General features: G+C 37.6%; 1 protein-coding gene across 5 annotated transcripts in view; it reads right to left on the reverse strand.

The window, feature by feature from the left end:
• LOC150107485 (kynureninase-like) overlaps positions 1 to 26688 on the reverse strand; it is a 413072-nt gene that overhangs the window by 211620 nt on the left and 174764 nt on the right. For all 5 annotated transcript variants that reach the window (XM_090391901.1, XM_090391902.1, XM_090391904.1 and 2 more), the window contains exon 7: positions 9439 to 9513. In XM_090391901.1, coding sequence (XP_090248027.1) covers positions 9439 to 9513 — 75 coding nt within the window. The remainder of the gene's footprint in view (positions 1 to 9438; positions 9514 to 26688) is intronic.

The following is a 26688-nucleotide window of genomic DNA, read 5'->3' on the forward strand; positions in this document are numbered from 1 at the left end:
TAGAAGGCGAAAAAAATGGTTGCTAATCTCTACGGTTTTGGGATTGTAACTGATGAGAATGACAGTTTCTTTAATTGCAGAAATTTCTTTCTGGAGTAGATCAGATGAAGAACAGATAATATGAGCTCTGGAAAGAAGACATTTAATAATGCCATATTTTTGTAAGGGGGTAATGAACTGAAGTCTGATAGATATATATTGACCTGAAAAAGAAGGTTTGCAAAAAAACAGATGTTGATAAGGAGCCATCCAATTCTCTTTTTATAAAAAACATCAAGGAAAGATATAGTTCCATAGCAAAATTGATTCTATAAGTTAAAGATGCCAAGAAAAAACTTTCAATAACTAGCTGTAATCAAGAGTATTTTAGTCATAAGGAGTGACACCTTTTGACTACTTGTATATGGAAAATATATGACTTCTGCATTACTTCAACCTTAGTATCTCTTCTAGGTCTGGCTCCCACTGATGAGACCTCAATAAAGGTCGAAACTGGTCTGGGTATTGGCCCTTCCCATAATGCATAGCATTATACATGTCTGTAAGGATATGTGATTCGCATTATGGGATACTAAGGCAATTGATGTGAAGTCATTAGCCTCTATATGCAAGTAGATTGTGAAGTTACTTCACCGCAAACTTTGCTTAAACAGGTGTTTGCTTACACCTGGATAAAGGATTAAACCAAGGATATAATTTCTTGGCATCTTTAACTTATAGTATAACCAAGTGAAAAAACTTTGAACAAAATTGATTCTGTAATGAAGATTATTGATTTTTTGTAAGATGTCTAGTTGTTCGTGTTAATTATTTCAAACAGCAAAGACATCATTTGTACAGTGAAGCCATATTGAAGGTTTTAGATTAATCATTAAAATTTTCTCTTCTAGTTGTTCTAAACAGAAGTTAGCAAGAATGGGAGATATTGGGGAATCCATTCAATACCTTCAATTTGTCGATAAAGCTTTTCATTCCAGCTAAAAAATCCAGAATTCATGATAAAGTTGAAGAGATGTAGAATATCTGATGTTTTCTTTAATGTCTCCATTCTTGCTAACTTCTATTTAGAACAACTAGAAGAAAAAATTTTAATGATCAATCCAAAACCTTCAATATAGCTTCGATACATGGATGATATCTTTGATGTTTGGAATAATTTATGTGAACAACTAGACATCTTCTTACAAAAAATCTATAAACTTTATCGCAGAATCAATTCTAATATATGGAACTTGAATCAAATGGAACTATATCTTTCCTTGATGCTCTTATAAAAAAAGAATTGGATTGCTCCTGATCAACACATATATCTTCTAGATCATATATGATTATGTATGGCTTAACTATGTATACACTGCTCTCCCCAATTTTGCATTATCTACAAACAGCTGCATATCACCAATTAAACCCATCCAAATATCATTAATACAAACTGAACAATAATGGTCCCAAAAATCCCTCTTTCAGAATACTGCACCCCCCCCATATGCCAGCCTGGTTGGCTGAGTAGTTAGCATATCCCCTCTCCAGCCAAAAGGCAGTAGGTTCAAATCCTGCCGTGGGCATGGATGTTTGTGATTGTCTGTGGAAATACTAGCAGACGGTAGATGGCAGTGGTGTAGTTAGTTGGTGAAGACAGAATTGTAGAGTAGGTGCCCTCCCTCAAGGAGTCTTTGGACTCCCTGGAGGTGTCAACATAATAGTATTAATAATAATAGTAATATGCAACTTTCTGATGACTGCCAGTCTCTGATCCAACTCAGAGGTCTGTTATTCAATCCCATCTATTTCAATTTATTAAAACTTGTCAGACAATCTATCAAAAGCTTTCGAAAAATCGAAGTACACTACTGTGTATGCATACACAGTAGTGTATATACTGTGTATATACACTACTATCCAAGGCATCTGTCACCTGGATATAGTGCATAAGTATGTTAGAAAAAAATGATCTCCCTTAAACAAACAACATGCTGATAACCACAGAGAATACTGCTGTTATCAACCCATTTCTGTATCCTACTTCTCACCAATGTCTCTCTTTAGTACCTTCACCATAACTCCAGATATACAGATTGGCCGATTACACAGGACAAAAAATTTTTTACAAAAGTCATGCCCCCCCCCCCCCAGATTTATTTAGTCATTTATTATAGATTTCAAGGTGCTGAATGTGAATATGACAATGAAAATGCAAAATTGGCTATGATTTGAGAGTGAAATCTGCAATGGTTTCTTATTATATGATAGAGTAATACATACTTATCACACATACTGGTAAATGTCCTCTTCACATGTCCGGCATCACTTTGCCTATTACTTGTATAGCTGCTTAGAATCATCTCTAGTGAGCGTCCAACAGTAGTCAGCCAACATGAAAGTGGACCACTTTCCCTGGTATCGTTTCTCCATCGTTGCAATATCCTGATGGAAACATTCACAGCGCTCATCACTAACCATGCCACAGTTGTTATTATTATTATTATTATTATGATTCAGGCCTCCATGATGTCAAAAGACTCATTGTGGGAGGCACTTCCTAGAAAACACAAAGTCTATCATACCACTACTTGAACTCGTTGACCATTCATGCTCTCAACACACTATCAGGCAATGCATTCCACGGTTCAACCGCCCTCCATGCAAAGAACCACTTCTCACCCTCTTACTCACAGCTTCTTTTCATAACTTCCCCTTGTCATCACTCCTTCCTGCTGTTCCCCAAGCAAAAGAACTGCCCAATGTCGACCCTGTAACTACCTCTCAACAGTTTAAAAGTCTCAATCATAACCTCTTCTTCTTCTAACTACTGAACTCTGCAGTCACATTCCCTCAGCCGATCCTCATAACTAACATTGTATAGTCCTGAAATTATCTTTGTTATCCACCTCTGCACCCTTTCCACAGTTAATTTGTCCCCTTCAAATCCTGGGGACCAAATTTGAGAACAATAGTCTAAGTGCAGTCTGATCAGAGTCTTATACAATGGAACGATAACTCTTATCTTTGCAGGTCAGTAACCTTCTCAGTATCGCAACAATCCTCTGAGTTACCTTCACACTCTTGCATTATGTTCCCTGAATTTCAGTTTTCTATCAATCATCACTACCAGATCTCTTTTCTCCTCCTACTTCCTCCAGTACAGCTCCTCCAATAGAGTATGCAGCATCCCATCGATGTGCCCCAAACCTCAAGACCTTTCATTTTGCTGCATTAAACCAACAGCACCATTCATTTCCCCATTTGTCTAGCTAATTCAAATCCTTGCAGGGCTACCACATCTATTCTATTACTAATAACCCTTCCCAGCTTCACATCATCTGCAAACAACTGACTATCCCCTTGCAATTCACTGACAATGTCATTGATATAAAGGTTAAACAATATAGGTCCCAGCAGTGAGCCTTGCAGGACCCCCCCCCCCACCTGTAACCCTATGCCTCCTTGAAACTGTCCCACCATACACAACTCTCTAATACCTATCGGACAGCCAATCCTGAATCCAGTTGATCAACCCAACATCCAAACCCATGTGCTGCAATTTAAATGTCAACTTATCATGTGGCACCCTGTCAAATGCCTTTGCAAAATCCAAAAAAAAATGTCAGTATATCCCTTTCCATCACCAACTGCTCTTGTCACTTTATTATAAAAGGCAATCATATTACTAAAGCAAGAACAAACCCTTAACAAATCGAGGGTAAAGTTATCAGTGTTGATTCTCACAGATAACTTTACCCTCGTCTACCCGACGCTGTATATAGTCCCTTACTAATTTTTTCAAGACCTTAACAACTTCTGATGACATACAAATTGGCCTATAATTAGACACTTCCAGTCTGCTACCGCCCTTATGCAATGCTGCTTTCTTACCTTCCTTCCATTTCCTGGGCGTCTTTCCCATAGCCAGATTTTCATTGAAAAGCAAGGGTCAAAGGAGCTGTCAGTTCTTTAGCACATTCTCTCAAAACTCGTGGTGAAATACCATCCAGTCCCACAGCTTTACTGACATCCAGAGTACTCAGCATCTGGAATACACTCTCTTCCTGCACTTCTAAACCTTGAACCTGCCCTATCCCTCTAGTCTTAAAATTTACTCCTCCAGGATGAAATACTCCAATAAAATCTCGCTCAAACACAACCCAAATCTCAACAAAAATGATGGCCTCACCATTTCAAGAATGTGGAGGACCCATCTACAACATGTATAACATCCTAAACTAGCATTAGAAAAATTCCCACTACAAGAAGACAACCTGGTGAAGTGTTTAGAACATTCAATAGTAACTGAAAGAAATCATTTTGTAACTATCCAGAATATTAATACATGAGGACTCTAACAGTTTATTGTAGTTGCATTTATCTATTTATAATATATATATAATTTTTTTTTTTTTTTTTTTTTTTTATTTATATATATATATATATATATATATATATATATATACAGGGTGTTCGGGATAAATTTGACATATTTATAATTAATTATATTTTTCCGTAAGTTACATGTATTAACACACACTTCTCTTCATTTAAAAGTTTGGACCCTTCTTCATTCATATACAAGATGTCAGAAAGGATGGATAGCTGGAACCCACCTGAATCATGGAAGAGAATAACTTGTATCATGATGATTCGTGCCCGCCATCAAAATAAGGATATTACGACTGCTGCCCAATGCTCCCTGAATACAGTAAAAACAATCAGGCATGAACTAGAGACTTGCAATGGTGACTACGAGGATGTAGCAAGAAGAAAGATCCCTAGCAGACGATCTGATTGCGTTCGTACAGCAGAATTCCTCGCAAATCTGCAGGAACAGGTGTTGAAGAACCCTGGCATTGGAATTCGGGCTTTGTTCGTGGAGTTGCTAACTGTAGTCAAGCCCTGGATAGCAAGGGTAGCCAATGGTAGGCCGTATGTATGGCAGCAGGATTCGGCCCTTTGCCACACCTCTGGGAAAAGTCAAAAATGGTTGTCTGAAAATTTCTACGACTTCACCAGTCCAAATGTTTGGCCTCCAAACTCCCCAGACCTTAACCCCATGGATTATTTTGTATGGGGCGCAGTTGAAAAAGACACCAATCGCACTTCCAGTAATACAAAAGCCCAGTTAATGGATAAAATTAAAACAGTTTTTGCGGCCCTTCCCAGGGAGACTGTAGCATCAGCTTGTTCGAGGTTCCGAAGCAGAATTGAAGCTGTGATCGATGCTAATGGTGGTTATTTTGAGTAAATATTGTTGATAGTATTGTAATTAACTCTGCCTGTAATGTTTTTTTTTGTCAATTCATTAAATTTAATAGATACAAAGAAGATTTTCTTTTTCCTTACGAAACTGTCAAATTTATCCCGAACACCCTGTATATATATATATATATTTTTTTTTTTTTATATATATATAATTTTCTTTCTTTCTTTCTTTATTTTTGTTTTTCCTTTCTATCACTAGAGGTCAGGCTAGAAAAAAGATTTATTAACTACGTAGATTTAGTTTACTGATATAGAAAGCATAAGCATGTAGCTTGGTTCTGTATACAGTTGTATTCTTCCGATGATGACCTCGATATAGAGGTCGAAACGTCAAGTTTTATTTTATTTGTAATTAATAAAATAATCTGTTCAACACGTGTGTTTTTGAGTCCCTAAATCTACAAATATGAGTGCTGATCACCGTGTAACCCTAAAAGAAAGAATACTCCAATAAAATATTCATACTCCTCCAGGATGAAATACTCCAATAAAATATTCATTGAACAATTCCACTATGTATTCTGCATCAGTCACTCTATTCCCATTTTTATCCCACAATGTCATTCTTCCAAAATCATTTCTCCTGGCCATATAGCTAAAAAATTCCCTAGGATTTTCTTTGGATCTTAGGGCCGATCTCTTCTTGTATTCCAGTTTTGCCTTCCTTACCATACTAGTCACTCTCCTGCCTGTGTCACATATTCTTCATGCATCTGATCCTTATATCTCTTCCATAGCCTCTTTTTCACCTGCAGTTCCTGTTTGATATGGTTTTTCATCCACTTTACACCAAATTGTTGGAATACAGTTTACTATTGCTTCTAACAAATATTCCTTCACAATTTCCCAAGCATTAATGATATCCAAGTCTTCCAATTCCTTCCTCCATGGAACTTCCCCAAGTTGATGTCTAAGACTAATATAATCACTTATAATTATAATTCCACATACGTTCCTGTTTCTTCGATAATTCTGCACGTCTATTTATCTTCGAGGTCAAAACCACATGATCACACTCTCTCCAACTGGTGGGAGAGACGTCATCTCACTTATTATCAATTCTTCTGATGCTATGACCAAATCCAAAACTCATGAACCTCTTGTTCCCTCTATTACATGTTGCCTAAGACATTTGTCCCTCAAGAATTCTAGAAATTCCATTCCCTTATTGCTACATGCATCTTCCTCTCCCCAATTTATACTGCTGTAGTTAAAATCTCTCATAAGAATAATTCTTCTTACACTTGCCAAGCTCAACTGTCTAAACATCTCCTGTCCCCACCCTCTGTAGCAATAACCCACTAAATATCCTGTTCTTCCCACACCATATGCCTTCCAAAGCCTCCACTATTAGAGGACATAAGTCATCACTTAGCATAAGCAGTACTCCACCACCACGCTTTCTCATCCTATCCTGCCGAAAAATGCTGGACCCTGGTACTTCTATTCCTGTTATTATATCCTCTTCTGTCAACCACATCTCAGTGATCCCAATAATCTTTGGCCAGGCTGATACTATCAGTGCCATCAATTCTTCTCCTTTATTACAGATACTCCTGGCATTAGTATAGAGCATAAAAATGTCACTGTTTCTATACCCAGCATTATCCCCTTTAGACTCCACTGGGCTCAGCATTACCTGATGTCGTCCCCCTTCTCCCAAGTTCCCATTCCTACAAGAGGCCAACCCTGCTACCATCCACCGTGGGCATTCTAGTTTTCCTACATTTAGACACTGACTCGTTCAGAACAGCAATCTCTCCAGATGCCTACATCCTTCCTCATTCAAATGCAAGCGGTCGCTCACATACAATTCCTTTCTGTCCTCAAACACTCTCCAAGCATCTACATATTCCAATCCTCTCTTCTTACACATTGTAGCTATTATGTTATTCAATATTACTGCTCTTCTGCTCAGCTCATCAATATCATACGCATACTATCTTTCCTCTTTGCATCTTCTTTCGTACAACCTCAAGTAAGAATCTCATATCTCTCGCTACCCAATTTACATTACCTCCCAAGTCATCATCTCATCCACCTTTTCACTCCTCTTAAATGCCATAGTCACACTTGCTATCATTCCTCCAGGCAAACACTCCTCACGCATCCTATCCTGCACACCAAGGATCATTGAGTCCCCATACATTACACCTCTTACCACCCTGTTCCTCGATTGCTCACATGCATCCCTCACTCTCTTTCCTCTAATACTTTCTCTCAGTGTTCTCCTACTTACCTACTTCCTGACATCGCTATCCCTGGTTCCAGTGCTCCCTCGCATTGTTCTCATTCCCTCTCTCCTACTGTTTCCATTTCTCTTCTATCATTCCCATAACTCTCTCTCATTCCCTCTCTTCCACTGTTCCTATTCTCTCCTCTTCTATCATTCCCATCTCTCTCTCTCTCTCTCTCTCTCTCTCTCTCATTTCCTCTCTTCCACTTATCATATTCTCTCCTCTTCTATCATTCCAATAACTCTCTCTCATTTCCTCTCTTCTACTGTTCCTATTCTGTCCTCTTCTATCATTCCCATAACTCTCTCTCACTCCTACTCTGATTCGCCTTGCATTCGTCTCTTCATTTGCCTAATCTCATCTTTCACAATTCTCATCTCATTCCCTAGAAATTCCACCTGCTCTTTCATCTCATCTCTCTCTCTCTCTCTCTCTGCAAGTCAGCCACTTTTATTTGCCATTGAACCTCCCGATTGAGACCATCTCCAAAAACTTCACAATCATTCAACCTTTCCATACTCTCCACTCTCATTATTTTATTCATATTTCTCTCCCTATTCCCTCCCTCTATCATACCACTCATCTCTCTATGTGGAGAATCTCCCACCTCTGACTCAACGAGGTTAGTTATAGTCATCTCTAACTCACCAAGTTCCCCCCCTATTGCCTGCATTTTGTGCATATACGTATTTCCCCTTCTCTCAGTTGCATGTATGGCAGGGACGCATATATTTCACAAGTCCCGCATGCTACAAAATTCCATATGATATCACACAAAATGGAGTCCTTAAATGGGGAAGGACTTGCTGATATGCTATTTGCAATTTTAACTGCCATATTGCTGCCATTATTCAAAATAATGTCGAGGAACTATTACAACTAAATGCTAAATAAGTATAAGGGAGTATAACTATAGATATAACTAAATAAGTAAAAGTACAAACAAATACAAACAATACATTTAAGTATACTAAATATAAATAAAATAAAACTAAATAATGAAAACTTATGTTATCTTTGTCTTCTCTTCCACCGTTATGCATCAGATTCCGACCTGTCTTCTCGGTAACCAAAATACACAATATAGCGACAACAACTAACTTCAAAAACAACCACCGAAGGATACTCATATTCCAGAAAAACAATGTAGCACAAATCTCGACAGAAGTCAGACTATTCACCAATTAAAAAAGCACTTTTTTCAGCACAGCTCAAATTCCCTGCCAATTATCCCCAAGTCCCTAGCCTGATCAATTTCCTGCAAACCAATACTATCAATATGATACACCATGTACAACCTTTTCAACCCGAAATGTAACTTTACATTTTGCAATATTAAATCGACAATCATTATCATTTGCCCACAATGCCAATTTATTTAAATCATCCTGCAGGATATCTGCATTACCTTTATCAACTATTGTTCTCCCCAGTTTTGCATCATCAGCAAACAACTGAATAGCCCCTCTTAAATTTTTCCCCATATCATTGATATACAAATTAAAGAATAGTGGTCCTAGTACCAAACCCTAAGTTACTCAACTAGTCACCACCATTCTCCTTGACTCCACTCCACCATATACTACTCTCTGGTGTCTGTCTGTCTGTCTGTCTGTCTGTCAGCCATTCCCCCCCCCCATCCATGCATCCCACACGGCAGCATTTATTTATTTATTATTTCTTTTTCTTCATGTACTTTCTGCAACATGCTATTTTATATAATAATCCCTCAGGAACTCTAAAAAATGAAATGCAACAAAACCATCCAAATTTTAAATAAAGCAATTCCAAAAGTGATAAACTTCTCTCAAATAACCGAACTAAAACCAGCAAACCCTAATAGCACAATGTTTAGAATTGTTCAAATAAATTAGCATTTAATTTTCTTATAATGATTAAAATTATCAGACTTTCTTATTTAATTGGATAAGATTAATGAAATATTTACCTTAGTTGGTTTTATTAGTATTAGAGCATCTTTAACTGGATACCCATGGAAAGCAATCTGTGACTCTATTGCAAACTGTGCAGGTGGTTGCCAAAAATAAAAAAAAAATAAATAAATAAATAAAAAGAGAGAAGTTGATATTCACATTATATGTTTAAAAATATATACAGCTATAAGATTGGAAAAATATATCTATTTAGAATAGTATGTTTTTATGATTTTTATGATGCATGGATCATGTTTCCCTATTTCACTAATGGACAAGAGTGAGTGCCATATACTTAAACCCCAACTCAATGAAATGTTAAAGATTGCCAATTAGATCTTCAATGATTATACAGATGTTTGCAAAATCATTTATGAAATGAATTAAACAAAACTAATGTGTAAGCTTAATTCTTTATGTTTAGGGTGTGTAAACAAATTGGGTTTTGTGCAGTCAATAACTGCTCGTCAATCAATATATGTTAAGTTAAATCCAAGAAACACTACCATCAAAAAATGAGATTTTTTTCCTTCCCTGTTGCATGGTTCATCATTCATTATGAAAAACGTATAGACAAAAACTAACAACTTTAATTAAAATTAAATTCATTCATTTCTAGAGTGCGTGCGTGCACACACACACTCTCATGCAATTCTGCAAAGCATTCAATATTTATCATGCCATTAAAAATATTGCTATGGCTTGGGACAAAGTGACCTCTCAATGTATGAGTGCATATGGAAAATGACATTAAAAAAGTTTGTGCATGATTTTGGAAGTTTGTAATAGTGGACCTAGCAAACAATCTGAATCTCGAAGTGAATGATGATGCCATAATTCAATTCATAGAAAGTTCCCCTGAAGAGTTGGGCAACAAAGAATTGGTCAAGCTGAAGGAACAACTGTTGCAGAAGAGGAAAAATGAGAAAGGGAAGAGGGACAATTTACAGTTAAATAATTTACAGTGAAGGGCCTTGCAGAAATGTTCTTTGCAGTTAGTGATGTTCTCAAAATGGCTAAAGACATGGACCTCAATGTTGAATGCTACATAATAATAGAAATGAAAGTACATGATGATGCATTTGCTGGCTATGAACAAATTTATGATGCACAGAAGAAGAGGAATAAGCTAAGCACATTGGACATTTTCACCAAAAAAACAAAGATTATACCAGAAGAGCCACAGCCTGATCATTCACACAGGGAAGGTAATGATTACTGCCACTAAATCCTGTTTTAGTGGCAGTAACATACAGTACAATTTTATAAGGTTTAAAAATTCAAATGACAGTATACCTATTACGGTTAAGTTCCTAACCCTATAACTCTGTTGATTTAATGTATCAACTTACGTCCGACTCGACTTACGCCCTGCCAGATGGAATGGAACCCGGATGTAAGTCGAGGAATGACTGTATATCATACAAACTGATTTTTCAATTAATATTTAATCTGGTCAACAAACTATTTGCATAAGATAAATATTTGCATAAGATTAAGAATCTCATGGGGTGCTTAAGGGTCAAAGCTGTATAACTGAGACTCCACATAGTCTTTAAAGGAATGTGGAGAACCTACCAGGATTTCTGACCAAATGTCCAATCCAAATCTTTTCGTGGTGCACCATGTTAGGTATATACCTGGATACTGAATGAACGAGGATGGGCTGGTTTGGCTTAAACCAAAATATAAAACAATGGTATAACATGACAGAATTTCATGCCGGCTGGGGCGTAGCCCGGTTAAACAAGACCCCCATTGTTTTCACCAAGGAACCAGGGCAAACATTGAAAAGTCAGCTACTGGAACAAATCTTAAAACACACCCCAACTCAACATCATCAGAGTTCAAGATCGGGACAATCAACATAAGAAGCCTGAAAGGCAAAGAAATGGAGCTAGCTAAGGAATTAGATAAGTAGTAGATCGACATAATAGGGGTGATTGAAACAAAAAAGACAAAAACTGGTGAGACCTTTCTGAGCAATAAATACAAAATGTTATATTCAGGCAATGACAATCAAGGAAAAGAAGGAGTAGCCATAGTATTCAACACTAAATACGAGGCTAATCTTGAATGACAGGCAGTCTCAAGTAGAATGATATGGGCAAATATCAGAATGGAGAACTGGACAATGAGACTTATTTGTGCCTATGGTCCCACATCCCACTGCTACTAAGGTAGAAGTGGAAGACTTTTTTGAGACTTTAGAGAAAGCAACTGACACAATGAAAAAGGAAAAGTTGGTCCTTGTTGAGGATCTAAATAGCAGAGTAGGAAATGATTGTCAGACATACAAAAATATTTTGGGAAAATTTGGAGAAAAGAGCAAAGCTAATAATAATGGCAAATACCTGTTGTATTTCTGCTCAGGACATGGACTGGTTATTACTAACACAATGCTCCAACATAAAAATGTGCATAAATTCAAGATAGCAAGAAATTATATACTTGGTGTAATCCTTTATGCAAGTATAAGCAAACAAAGTTTGTGACTGAAGTATTTTCAGGACTGAGGCAACTCGTGGTAAAGGTGGTATGACTTCACATCACTTGACTTAGTATCTCATAATGCAAAGCACATCTCCTTGCAGACATGTATAATGCCATGCATTATGGGAAGAGTCACTACCCAGAAATCATATACTTGGTTTAATCCTTTATTCAAGTGTAAGCAAACAAAGTTTGCAACTGAAGTATTTTCAGGACTGAGGCAACTCGTGGTAAAGGTTTAACATCACTTGCCTTAGTATCCAATAATCCAAAGCACATCTTTTTGTGGAGATGTATATATGGGTAGTGATCCCCCTTCCCATAATGCACAGCATTATAAATGTCTGCAAGGAGATGTGTTTTGCATTATGGGATACTAAGGCAAGTGACGTGAAGTCATACAACCTTAACCACAAGTTGCCTCAGTCCTGAAAATACTTCAGATGCAAACTTTGTTTGCTCACACTTAGATAAATATTTTAACCAAGCATATAACTTCATGGTATCTTTAATTTATAGCATAACCAAGTGAAAAAACTTCCGACAACAAAAATGTGCACAAATTCACATGGAGAGAAGAAGCAAAGAATAAGAAAAGTCTCATTGACTATGTTATTGTTGATAGTGATGTTTTCTCTCTGGTGCAGGACACCAGAATGTACAGAGGATTTGAAATTGAAAGTAATCACTATTTATTCTTCAGCAGGATAAAATTTAATTTCATATTGAAAAGAAGAACATGTAAGAAAGTTTTAAAGTGAATAAAAGTTGAGCAGCTCGCAGATATGAACTGTAGACTGAAATATACAAACATTATTCAAGAAAAAATGAAAGAGTTTGAGAACAGTAATCAAACTTTAGAGATTCCATGGCAAACTCTGAAGAAATGATCAATTCAGCCAGAGAGAGAGAGAGAGAGAGAGGCATGTGTTGAGGTTGTCCGCAAGGATAGAAAAATCAGAACTCTATGGTGGACATAGGAAGTTCAAGAGGCAGTGAAGGAAAAGAAGAAAGCATATCATAAGCTCTTGGCAAATAAATCAGCTTGTGCTCTTAGAGAATGCAGAGACAAATGAAAGGAAAGCTAAACACTGTGTAAAACTAGCTAAACAAAAGTCATGGGAAGACTTTGGTAAGAACATAGAAAATAAATATCAAGAAGTGGAAAGATATTTTGGAGGTAGCTGAAGAAGCTCAGAAATGGAGAAAAGAATGCTGTAAAAGGAATTAGAGATGATAAAGGTGACATGAAAACTGGAGAAAAAAAGATATCCTTGAAGTATGGAGTAATTACTTCGAAAAGTTGCTAAATGAAACTGGTAATGATGACAGCACAGTGATAAAAAACTGACCAGGCATGGAATCAGGAATACACATCCATACCAGAGCATGTGTAGGCAATAAAGGAATGGGATGACCAGGGATCAAGAGGAAACAGCTGGAATTGAAAAGGGTTCTAAAATGAAGAAGCAGAAAGGGAAATAGCCCCAGTTGAACATGGAGAGATCACATGGAGTGAGTGGTATCAATGGAACTAGCTGTAGATCCAGAAATGAGCTGTTGTGTTTGTGTACCAATGCTAGAAGTATAAGAAACAAGGCAGATGAAATGGTTGCACTAATTGTGTCTATTCACCCAAAGATTGTCAGAATGAGTGAGACATGGATGGAAGAGGATGACATCCTGACAGGAATACAGATGGAAGGGTATCATGTGTTTCATGAGAATACAAAGGGTAAAAAGGTATGATAGAAAAAGAGTTATGCAAATCCATATAAAGTAGAGATGCAAGATGGAAATAGTGCCAGTGGTTTTGAGGCAGTATGGTGTGAGATAGAGGAGAATGGAATCAAATACTTGATGGGATGTTGTTATAGACCAGGTAATGTGGATGGTGATAGTGAAATGTATAGTCAAATTAGCCAAGCAAATAAGAAAAGGGTGATCGTTATGGGGGTTGATTTTAATTATGGCAATATAGACTGGAATGATGAGATAGCAACTGGAAGTAAAGAAAATTAGTTTCTTGAGTTTTTGAGGGATAACTACTTGGATTTGGTCATCTCATCAGAGAATGTAATTATAAATGAGGTGTCAAATCATCCACCAATTGGTGAGAGTGACCATGAGGTGATTAACTGGGTGGTTGCCAGCAGTGCGAGGACCTCTGTGAGAAAAGGGTATATGTGATATGTAGAACGACAAGAGGGGGGGGGGTGATTATGAAGAGCTCAGGAGATAGCTTGCGGGTGTAGCGTGGAATGAGGAGTTAGCTGGAAAAGAGATCAATGCAGCTTGGGGGAATTTCAAAAACTATCTAGTAGATGCAATGTCTAAATGTATTCCAAGGGTGAGAAGGTTAAATAAGGTGTAGGTGTGAGATGGATGAATAAAGAGATTAAGCATGCAATACAGAGAAAAAGGGCATTGTGGAGGCAGCATAAGAGAAGTGGAAATAACCAATTTCATGAGGTCTACAAAGACCTGACAAGGAGGGTGACTTGGCTGGTGAGAGTAGCTAAAGAGAGGCATGAACAGCAGTTAGCTAATGAAGCCAAAAAGAATTCTAGGGAGTTCTTTTGATATATAGCCAGAAAAAGAAAGAATAATTATGGAAGGATGACACTGATTGGAGAAAATGGTATAAAGACAGCTGTTGCAGAATGTGTGGTGGAGATACTTAATGAGCAGTTCATAAAGATCTTTCAATCTTGTGAATGTGACTTCATGGAGAGATTGAGAGCAGTTGATGATGGGGAGGAGAGACTGACTGTAAGTGTGCAAATGGTGTTTGGGGAGTTGAGTAAACTAGATGTAAATAAGGCTGTGGGACTTGATAATATATCACCGCATATTCTGAAGGAATGTGCCAAGGAGTTGACACCTGCCTTGACATATTTTTTCAATACGAGTCTTGCACTAAGGAGTGGAAAGAGGGCAAGATTGTGCCACTTCATAAAGGAGGTGATCGAACTCAAGCATCAAACTACAGGCCTATCTGTGTGTCAGGTGTTGTGGTTAAATTGTTGGAGAAGCTTGTGACAACTAGGATCCAGAGTTGGGTTGACAAGAATGGTATTATCTTTGATGGACAGCATGGATTTGCTAAAAGGAGGTCATGTTTTAGTAATGCACTTACTTATTACAATAAAGTGACTGCTTCCTTGGACAGAGGAGATGGATACACAGTAATATACTTGAATTTCGCAAAGGCTTTTGATGGAGTAGCTCATGATAAGTTGACAGTCAAACTAGAGCAGATGGGGTTGGATATTAGATTAGTACATTGGATTGGAGACTAGCTATCTGATAGGTATCAACAAATTGTGAATGGGGATGCGATATCCAGGAAAAGGAAAGTCACTACTGGAGTGCCTCAGGGGTCTGTTTTAGGGTCATTACTGTTTAACTTGTATTATTATTATTATTATTTGTTATTACGGGCGACTCCAGGGAGCCCTTAGACTCATCGAGGGAGGCCCTAAACATCATGTCCACACAACTATACGACATTCTCACAGTATCTATCATACCTTGCCTTGAACTCAATCACCGTCATAGCACCCACAACAGACTCTGGCAGCTTATTCCACTCATTTACCACTCTAAAAATAAAGAACTCAGCTCTAACACCCTTGCTAACCACACTCTTGCACAGCTTCCATAGGCGTCTCCTAGTTCTCCCATCACCAGTCCTGATCTCAAAAATATCCTCTAAATTAATCCTATAGAAACCCTTTAACAATTTGAATGTCTCGATAATATCTCCCCTTTTCCGCCTATCAACTAATTTCTGCAACCCACAAATCTTCAACCTGTTCTCATACGGTTCATTCCATAGACCTACTATCATCTTGGTCATTCACCTCTGGATCCTCTCCACCTCCTCCCCATCAAGAAGAAACCTAGGTGACCAAATTTGGGTACAGTAGTTGAGATGAGGTCTTATCAAGGCTCGGTGCAGAGGTACAATCAATAACTTGCTTGTCTCTGCTCGTCAAAGTAATTTTCAACAACCAAGTGAGTATATTAATGATATTGGCGAAGATTTGGATGGAGATATTCAGTTGTTTGCAGATGATACAAAGTTGGGACGAACCATAAAGAGTAGTGAAGATGTTGTTGCCTTGCAAGAGGACTTGAATAAATTGAGTGATTGGGCATGGAAATGGGGGATGTGAGTTCAATGTTGCAAAATGTAAGGTTTTAAAATTTGGAAAACATAGATGGGATGCAGAATTTATGCTTGGTGAGGATATATTCTTGGAAGTAGAGGAAATAAGAGATCAGGGATGATAATGGATAAGGATCTAAAATTTAGGTGACACATTGCCAAAATTGTGAAGACAACACAACGGCTTTTGGGAATAATGCGGAGGACACTGACTTGTAGAAGTAGGGAGATTCTTGTTCCGTTGTATAAGGCTTTGATTAGGCCACACATGGACTATTGTGCCCAGATTTAGTCAACGGATTTTCAGAAGGATGAAGAGATGTTGGAAAGGATCCAAAGGCGACTGACTAAGGTAGTTTCTGACCTCTGGAATGTACAGTATGAGGAAAGATTGAGAAGATGTAATTTGCAGAGGCTGGTGGAGAGGAGGAAGAGGGGAGATATGATAGAGACCTACATGTTAGTAAGGGGTTGTTATAATATCAGTGGTGTAGAAGTTCTACAAAGAATAGTAGGAGATCAGGGGAGAACCAGTGGTCATCCCTGGAAACTGTATAAAGAGGGGGTGAGTAGGGGAGTGAGAAGCAGGTTTTTTTCGTGCAGAGTTGTGAATGATTGGAATGCCTTGCTTGAGAGTGTGGTGTCTGCAAGGAATTTGAGTGTGTTTATAAAAGGACTTTCCAGATGAGTCTTTGACTCCATGAGGTCTTGGAGTAATAATAATAATAATACCTGAAGTAGAAAAGCCATCAAAGGCCTGAAATGTGGAAAGGCAGCAGGAGTAGATGATATTCGATCAGAAATGCTCAAGTATGGAGGTATAAAAGTCCTACAGTAGCTGCACTGCATAGTTCAGAAGGCATGGACAGAGCAACAAATTTTGGATGAATGGAGTAGAGTTCTCATAGTATCCATATATAAAAAGGGAAATAAAACTGAATGTGAGAATTACAGAGGTATTTCTCTACTGAGTGTTCCTCGTAAGATTTATGCAAGTATACTTGAGAAATGGTTGAGAAGAATTGTGGAGGAAAAGCTTGGTGAAGAACAAGCTGGATTCAGGGCAAATAGAGGCTGTCAGGATCAGATGTTCACTTTACAACAAATAGTCAAGAAATCATGGGAATATAAGAAAGATCTGTATTTAAGTTTTGTAGATCTGGAAAAGGCATATGAAAAGGTGCCAAGAGAGAAGCTATTCAGTATGCTACAGTTATAAGATGTCAATGGGGTATTATATCAAGCAATACTTAGTCTTTATTTGAGTTGTAAGTCAGCAGTTAGAATTGAAGAAAGTATAGAAAGATGGTTAAATTTTAAATCTGGTGTCATATAAGGATGTGCGTTATCTCCTCTGTTATTCATTATCTATATGGATCACATTATGAAGGAAAGTGGTATTAAACCTGTTATAAAAATTGGAGATGTTAATGTCAGCTCTTTGCTTTATGCAGACGATGTTATACTTTTAAATTTAAATGAATTAAAAATAAATGATATTATAACTAGCGTGTGCTTTGATATTGAGCACAAAAGTTTCCATAAATTTATTTCCTTTAACTGCTGCTGTAGCGCAATTGGATGAATAGCAGAACAGTGCACCCTTCGATTGGAAAAGACCTGGGTTCGATTCTTCGTGATGATGGGGAATCCCTATAAGGGCTTTTTCAATTGAAGGTATGTTAGCCGATCTCATATGGTGGTAGCATGGATTTTTCTCCCTGAAACTCGGGTTTTTCATCTCACGTACAGGCAAATCAACCTTCAGAACAAACGGAATTTACAAACGGAAAACCCGGTGACTAGATCTGAGCATAACAGTTCAAGTGTGCTCTGACCAGTGCCTTACACAGTGGCACAACCACTTCCTTATCCTTGCAAGTTAGAGTACTTCTTATCATAGCAGCACTAGCAATATGCCCTCTAAACTTCAGTCTACTGACAACCATTACTCCCATTCTCTAATCTCATCCACTTCTTGCAGTACAACACCATCAATATAGTACACAGCCTTATATTTCTGCACTCCAAAATGCAACACATTATTATTATTATGTGACACTTCCAAGGAGTCCAAGGACTCGTCAAAGCAGCTCTCTGTCTCCACCACTCAATCCACCAGCTATAGCAAACCGAAATTACCATCATCATCTACATCAACAACTTCTACTGCCCACCACTAGTATTTTCACAGACGATCACAAACATCCATGCCCACAATGGGATTCGAGCCTGCAGCCTTTGCTGGAGGGTGGATATGCTAACAGTATGTCAACCTATCATTACAACATGACACACCAAGGAGTTCAAGGACTCATCACGATAGGGCACTCTACTCCAATCCACTATACATATCACACTGTCTCCCCTACTATTTAATTTGCCAAACACACAATACTAATACTACAATCAATGCCATCTAATGTCCATCACCACCAACAACAGTATTTTTTGTCTATAAATTGTGTGTATTCTCGTGGCCAATTTGCCTCTTCGTGGGATGAAAAACCTGAGTTTCTGGAAGAAAACCCTGCTACCTCTGCATGAGAGCTAACTCACATTCAGTTGGAAAGGCTCATATAAAAATTACTCTTGTCGTAACAAGAATCAAACACAGGTCTTTTCCAATTGAAGGATGCAATGTTTTATTGTTCTTCTAATTGTGGTATGAATGCATGTCTCCTCCAAATTAATCTGTTATCTGTCAAGACGACAATATTATCATATCTTATATTTCTATCTTCTGAGGCACTTTTTACCGTATCGGTCCACCTAGATCTTGGTTTCCCTCTGGTTCTTTTTCCTGCCATCCTGTCAAAGAACACTTTTTTTTGATAACCATTCCATTTCTATTCTGTTTAAGTGCCCATGCCAGCTGAGATTAGCTCTGCTAAAACATTTCTGAATACCAACAATGTTTTTAATCTTTCTCAGAACTCTCATATTAGTGGCCTCTAGTCTTTTATCAAGTGCTTTATTTCTAATCTATCCTAAATATGTCAGATCTATAAGTTAAAATTGCTCCATGGTCATTTATATACAGCTAGTTTTGTATTTGGTGAATTTCTCAATTATTCCATATGAATTTATTCTGTGGACTTTTTACCATACTAGCTTTGCTAATTCTATTGCCTATTTCCATATTTAATTTTCCATCTTCACTAAATATTGTTCCTAAATAGCTGAAATGTTTTACTTGTTCTATAGATTCTCCATTCAGGATGAAGTCAATGCTCCCAATGTTTCTGCTTATTTTCACTATCTTTCTCTTTTTATTGCTGATTTTCAAACCAAATTTATTATGGCAGTTATTCAATTTATCCAGAGAATCCTGCGGACTACTACAGATTTATTTAGAAGTATAATATCATCTACATAAAATAAACAACTGAGATTAATATCCCCAATTTTGACATCAGGTTCAACTACCACTTTCCTACATAATGTGATTCATATAGATGATGAATAACAGTTGAGATAATGTGCAACCTTGTCTCAAACCTGATTTCATCAAACTGTCATCCTTTCCATTCTTCAGTTCTAACTGCTGACTTACAGCTCAAATATAGACAAATTAATCCTCAATATAATGTCATCCGCACAGTTAGCCTAGTGGCTATGCACTTTGCAACCATATGCCTGGGGAAGGAGTGTCCTAGGTTCGATTCCTGTCTACAACGTGAAGAGCTTAAGGATCTTTCTCAGCCATAGCCAAGTTAGCCGGTCTTGCGTGTGGACAGCAGGGTTTTTCTCCTCCAGTTTATCTGAGGTTTTTCATCCTGCAAGCAAGCAAACCGGCCCCATGAACACACACACTCCTACAGTCAAAAATATACCCCCCCCCCCCCAGTGACAGGCCAGTTTGGGGTTGTACTAACAAAAAGTTGCATCAAAATGTAACACGCGGACCCTGCATTGGAAGTGGGATAAACGCGTAGAGGAGGAAGAAGAAGATTGCTCAATATAATGTCCTATTTACATATAACTGTAGAATTTTGAACAGCTTTCCCATTGACACCTTTTTATGTTCCAGATCTACAAAACTTAAATACAGATCATTGTTATATTTCAATGATTTTTCAACTATTTGTCTTAAACTGCAAATCTGAGTCTGACAACCTCTGTTTGGTCTGAATCTGGCTTGTTATTCTCCAAACTTCTCTTCCACAATTTGACTTACCACCTCAACAATACTTGCATAAATCATACCAATGACACTCAAGTAGGGAAATTCCTCTGTACTTCTCACATTCAATTTCATTTCACTTTTCATACAACGGTGGTTTGAAACATTCTTAGCCTCGACCATAGATGGCAACACTATCGACAAGATTTTTACTTTCTAAGTTGGTACATCTATCATAAGCATCCATGTGAAATTGCAAGTCATTCTATGAAGTAGTTTGTTTTATACAGCTGTCTAAAGCAAAAGTGTTGTTTCTATCCCTTGAAATGGATAAAATTGAGTATCATATGGTTATAAAATTCTTCGTAAAAGAAGGTTTAATGCCAAAAGAAATTCATTCGAAGTTCATAATAGTTAATGGACACCCTTCTCCTTCATTTTCAACAATTAAGAAATGGACTGCCGAATTTAAACATTCAATTTAGCCAGGGAATGGCTAAATTTAAATGCATCTTTGTGAAGGACGTCCAAAGAGTGTAACAACACCAGAAATCATTGATCAAGAGCATGATATGTATTGGATGACAGGCGAGTCAAAGTGCATGAAATTGCTGAAACTATAGGCATTTCAAAAGAATGTGTAGGATATATTTTGCATGCAGAATTGCAAATGAAAAGCTTTGAGCAAGATGGGTGCTGTGCTTGCTCACAGCAGATCAAAAACGCACCTGCATGAAAATCTCTGAACAGTGCTTGGAGCATTTTAACAAGAATAAAACTGATTTTGTGCATTGATTTATTACTATGGATGAGACTTGGATTCATCATTACACACAACAATCCAAACAACAGTCAAAATAGCGGACAGAAGCCCGTTGTTCAGCACCAAAGAAGACAAAGTTGGTTCCATCAGTAGGAAAGGACATGGCATTGGTGTTTTCAGATGCTAAAGGCATTTTGTTCATTAATTATCTTGAAAAGGGTAAAACAATAACTGGAGAATATTATTCCGCTCTTTTAACCAGACTAGATGAAAAAAATTCATGAGAAAAGACCCTGTTTGCAGAAGAAAAATATCTTTCATCAAGACAATGCACCTTCCCACAAAGGTGTTTTGGCAATGGGAAAATTAAGGGATTTGCACTATGAATTGTTGGAACATCCACTCTATTCCCCAAATTTGGCTCCCTCTGATTCCTAGCTCTTCCCAAAACTAAAACTCTTCCTAGCTGGTCAGCGTTTTTCTTCGAATCAAGAGGTGATTGCAGCTGTAGAGGGGTATTTTGCAGATCTCACTGAGAACCACTACAGGGGCAGGATAATGGCACCGGAGCATCACTGGAATAAATGTATTAGTCTTAAGGGAGATTACGTTGAAAAAAAAAAAAAATTTTGAAATTATAAATTCGTTTTTTCATTGTTAGACCGAGAAATTTTCAGACCACTCTTGTATATGGTACTATGAGAGCTCTACTCCAATTAGAGCAGAGCTCTCATCCAGGCCTTCCAAACTATGCAGTACAGCCACTGTAAGACTTTTATACCTCCATACTTGAGCATTTCTGGTCGAATATTCTCTACTCCAATTGCTTTTCCACATTTCAGGCTTTTGATGGCTTTTTCCTACTTCAAGTATGTATTCCTGATTGCATGCCTGTTTGAGCGTTTTTTACTACTGTGCTGTCACTGTTTGATTTAGCAATTTTTCAAAGTAATTACTCCATACATCAAGGATATCTTTTCCACGAGTTTTCATGTCACCTTTATCATCTCTAATTCCTTTTACTGCACTCTTTTCTCCATTTGTCAGCTTTTTCAACAACCTCCAGAATATCTTGCCACCTTCTTGATATTTATTTTCTAAGTTCTTATCCAAGTCTTCCAATGATTTTTGTTTAGCTAGTTTCACACAGTGTTTAGCTTTCTTACATATGTCTCTGTATTCTCTAAGAGCACAAGCTGAATTATTTGCCAGGAACTTTGGTTATGCTTCACTACCTCTTTAACTTCCTGAGTGTACCATGGAGTTCTATCCTTGCACACAACCTCACCACATGCCTCTCTAGCTGAGTCGATGAATGCTTTCCTTGAATCTTCAAGGTTTGGTACTTGTTTTCAAAATCAATCATTTTTAATTGAATAATGCATATATTTTATATATATTATTTGTATATATTTTAGTCTACATTTCATCTCCAAAAGCTGCTCAACTTTGATTCTTTTTAAAACTATCTTGCACACTCTTCTTTTCAAAATGAAATTCAACGTTATCCTGCTCACAGTTAAAGTGATCACTTCCTATTTCAAATCCTCTGTATATATTCTTGTGTCCTGAATGAGTGGGAAAACATTGCTACCAACAATAACATAGTTGATGAGATTTATCTTATTTCTTGCATCTTCTCTCCATGTGTTTTGTACACATTTTTATGTTGAAACATAATGTTAATAATAACCAGTCCATGTCCTGAGCAGAAATTCAACAGGCACTTACCATTATTATTAGCCTTGCTCTTTTCTCCAAATTTGCCCAGAATATTTCTATACATCTGATAATCATTTCCTACTCTGATGTTTAGATCGCCAATAAGGATCAACTTTTTTTTGTGTGTGTTGTTGTGTCAGTTGCTTTCTCTAATGTTTCGAAAAATTTCTCAATTTGTTGCTTAGTAAAACCTTCTGTGGAACCACAGGCACAAATAAGTCTCATTGTCTGATATTTGCACACATCACTCTACTTGATATTACCTGCCATTCAAGAAAATTATCTTCATATTTAGTATTGAATACTATAGCTACTCCTTTTCCCTGATTGTTATTACTGCATGAATAAAACATCTTATATCTGTTGCTCAGAAAGATTTCACCTGTTTTTTGTCTCCATTGTTTCAGTAACTCCTATTATGTCATTATAATAAATTTACATCCTATTATGTCAATCTGGTGCTTACCCAATTCTTCTGCTAGTTCCATTTCTTTTCTGTCAATACTTCTTATGCTGATGGTGCCAATTTTGAACTCTGTTCATGGTGAGTTTGGATATATTTTCTGGAATTTGTTCTGGTTGCTGACTTTTCACAATTGACCCTGATTCCCTGAGCACAACAAAAAAAAAAAAAAAAAAAAAAAAAATGGTGGCCTTCTTTAACTGGGTAACATCTCACCTAGCATTAAATTCTGTTGTTATTATTATTATTATTACTCCAAGACCTCATGGAGTCAAAGACTCTTCTGGGAATCCTTTTATCTCTCTCTCTCTCTCTCTCTCTCTCTCTCACACACACACACACACACACACACACACACACACACACACACACACACACACACATCTCATCATACCGTATCTTAAACACATTCAAACTCATTGCAGACACCACACTCTCAAGAAAGGCATTCAATCATTCACAACTCTGCATGAAAAAAAACCTGCCTCTCACTCCCCTACTCATACCCTCTTTATACAGTTTTCAGGGATGATCTCTGTTTCTCCACTGATCTCCCACTATTCTCTATAGAACTTCTCCACCACTGATCCTATAACAACCCCTTACCAACTTGTAGGTCTCTATCATATCTCCCCTCTTCCTCCTGTCCACCAGACTTTGCAAATTACATCTTCTCAATCTTTCTTCATACTCAACATTCCAGAGATCAGAAACTACCATAGTCAGTTGCCATTGGATCCTTTCCAACATCTCTTCATCCTTCTGAAAACCGGGTAACCAAATCTGGGCACAATAGTCCATGTGTGGCCTAATCAAAGCCTTATACAATGGAACAAGAATCTCCCTACTTCTACAAGTCAGTGTCCTCCGCATCATTCCCAGAAGTCTTTGTGTTGACTTCACAATTTTGGCGATGTGTCCCCTAAATTTTAGATCCTTATCCACTATCACCCCCAGATCTCTTATTTCCTCTACCTACAACAACATATTCTCACAAAGCATAAATTCTGCATCCCATCTTTCTTTTCCAAATTTTAAAACCTTACATTTTGCAACATTGAACTCACATCTCCATTTTTATGGCCAATCACTCAATTTATTCAAGTCTTCTTGTAAGGCCACAACATCTTCACTGCTCTTTATGGTTCGTCCCAACTTTGCATCATCTACAAACAACTAAATATCTCCATCCAAATTTTCGCCAATATCATTAATATACAAGTTAAACAGTAATGACCCTAAACCAGACCCCTGAGGCACTCCACTAGTGACTTTCCTTTTCCTGGATGTCGCATCCCCATACACAACTTGTTGATACCTATCAGATAGCCAGTCTCCAATCCAATGCACTAATCTAATATCCAACCCCATCTGCTCTAGTTTGACTGTCAACTTATCAGGAGGTACTCTATCAAAAGCCTTTGCGAAATCCAAGTATATTACTGTGTATCCATCTCGAATGTTAAAAAATACCAAGCAATTTTAAACCTGGTTTTACTCCATTTCCCAAGTAAGCAAACAGACAAACAAGTCAAGTTTGCGCCTGCAAGTGATGCAAGTCTAGCTGATCCTACAGGTAGTGCAAGACCAAGGCAACTTGTGGTAAAGGTGGCATAAGCTCTGATCACTAATCTTAATATTTACCCTTAATGCTAAAAGACATCTCCAAGAAGGGGGTGTATGATGTTTTGTATTAAAGGCAAGGGGGCCACTACCCAGACCAGTTTCGACCTTTATTGAGGTCTCATCAATGGAAGCCAGGCTAGAAATATCGAGATTTTAGTAATACAGAGCTTATAAGTATTTTACCAGAACAAGTTACCATAAGGTGTTTTAACCTTATTAAATAAAAATCTCAGGAGGAGATATAAATGTAGAAAGTATTTTACCTTGGGTATAATAAATGTTAAAAAATACCAAGCAATTTTAAACCTGGTTTTACTCCATTTCCCAAGTAAGCAAACAGACAAACAAGTCAAGTTTGCGCCTGCAAGTGATGCAAGGAAATGGAGTAAAACCAGGTTTAAAATTGCTTGGTATTTTTTAACATTTATTATACCCAAGGTAAAATACCTTCTACATTTATATCTCCTCCTGAGATTTTTATTTAATAAGGTTAAAACACCTTATGGTAACTTGTTCTGGTAAAATACTTATAAGCTCTGTATTACTAAAATCTTGATATTTCTAGCCTGGCTCCCACTAATGAGACCTCAATAAAGGTCGAAACCAGTCTGGGTAGTGGCCCCCTTGCCTTTAATACAAAACATCATACATCCCCTTCTTGGAGATGTCTTTTGGCATTAAGGGTAAATATTAAGATTAGTGATCAGAGCTTATGCCACCTTTACCACGAGTTGCCTTGGTCTTGCACTACCTGTAGGATCAGCTAGACTTGCATCACTTGCAGGTGCAAACTTGACTTGTTTGTCTGTTTGCTTACTTGGGAAATGGAGTAAAACCAGGTTTAAAATTGCTTGGTATTTTTTAACATTTATTATACCCAAGGTAAAATACTTTCTACGTGTATCCATCTCCTCTGTCCAAGGAAGCAGTCACTTTATTGTAATAAGTAAGTAGATTACTAAAACATGACCTCCCTTTAACAAATCCATGCTGTCTATCAAAGATAATACCATTATTGTCAACCAAACTCTGGATCCTAGTTCTCACAAACTTCTCCAACAACTTAACCACAACACCTGACACACAGATAGGCCTATAGTTTGATGCTTGAGTTCGATCACCTCCTTTATGAAGTGGCACAATCTTGCCCTCCTTCCACTCCTTAGGAACTTGACCAAGTGCAAGACTCGTATTAAAAAAATATGTCAAGGAAGGTGTCAACTACCTGGCACATTCCTTCAGAATATGCGGTGATATATTATCAAGTCCCACATCTTTATTTACATCTAGTTTACTGAACTCCCCAAACACCTCTTGCACACTTACAGTCAGTCTCTCCTCCCCATCATCAACTGCTCTCAATCTCTCCATGAAGTCACATTCACAAGATTGAAAGATCTTTATGAACTGCTCATTAAGTATCTCCACCACACATTCTGCAACAGCTGTCTTCATACCATTTTCTCCGATCAATGTCATCCTTCCATAATCGTTCTTTCTTTTGCTGGCTACATATCGAAAGAACTTCCTAGGATTCTTTTTGGCTTCATTAGCTAATTGCTGTTCATACCTCTCTTTAGCTACTCTCACCAACCAGGTTATCCTCCTTGCCTGGTCTTTATAGACCTCATGAAATTGGTTACTTCCACTTCTCTTATGCTGCCTCCACAATGCCCTTTTTCTCTGTATTGCATGCTTAATCTCTTTATTCATCCATCTCACACCTACCTTATTTAACCTTCTCACCTTTGGAATACATTTAGACATTGCATCTACTAAACAGTTATTGAAAAAATCGCCAAAGCTGCATTGATCTCTTTTCCAGCTTACTCCTCATTCCACACTACACCAGCAAGCTGTCTCCTGAGCTCATCATAATCACCCCCCCCCCTTGTAG

Source organism: Typopeltis vanoorti, chromosome 4 (assembly GCF_054136105.1).
Source record: "Typopeltis vanoorti isolate ZY-2024b chromosome 4, IOZ_Tvanoo_1.0, whole genome shotgun sequence".
Taxonomy (NCBI): Eukaryota; Metazoa; Arthropoda; class Arachnida; order Uropygi; family Thelyphonidae; genus Typopeltis; species Typopeltis vanoorti.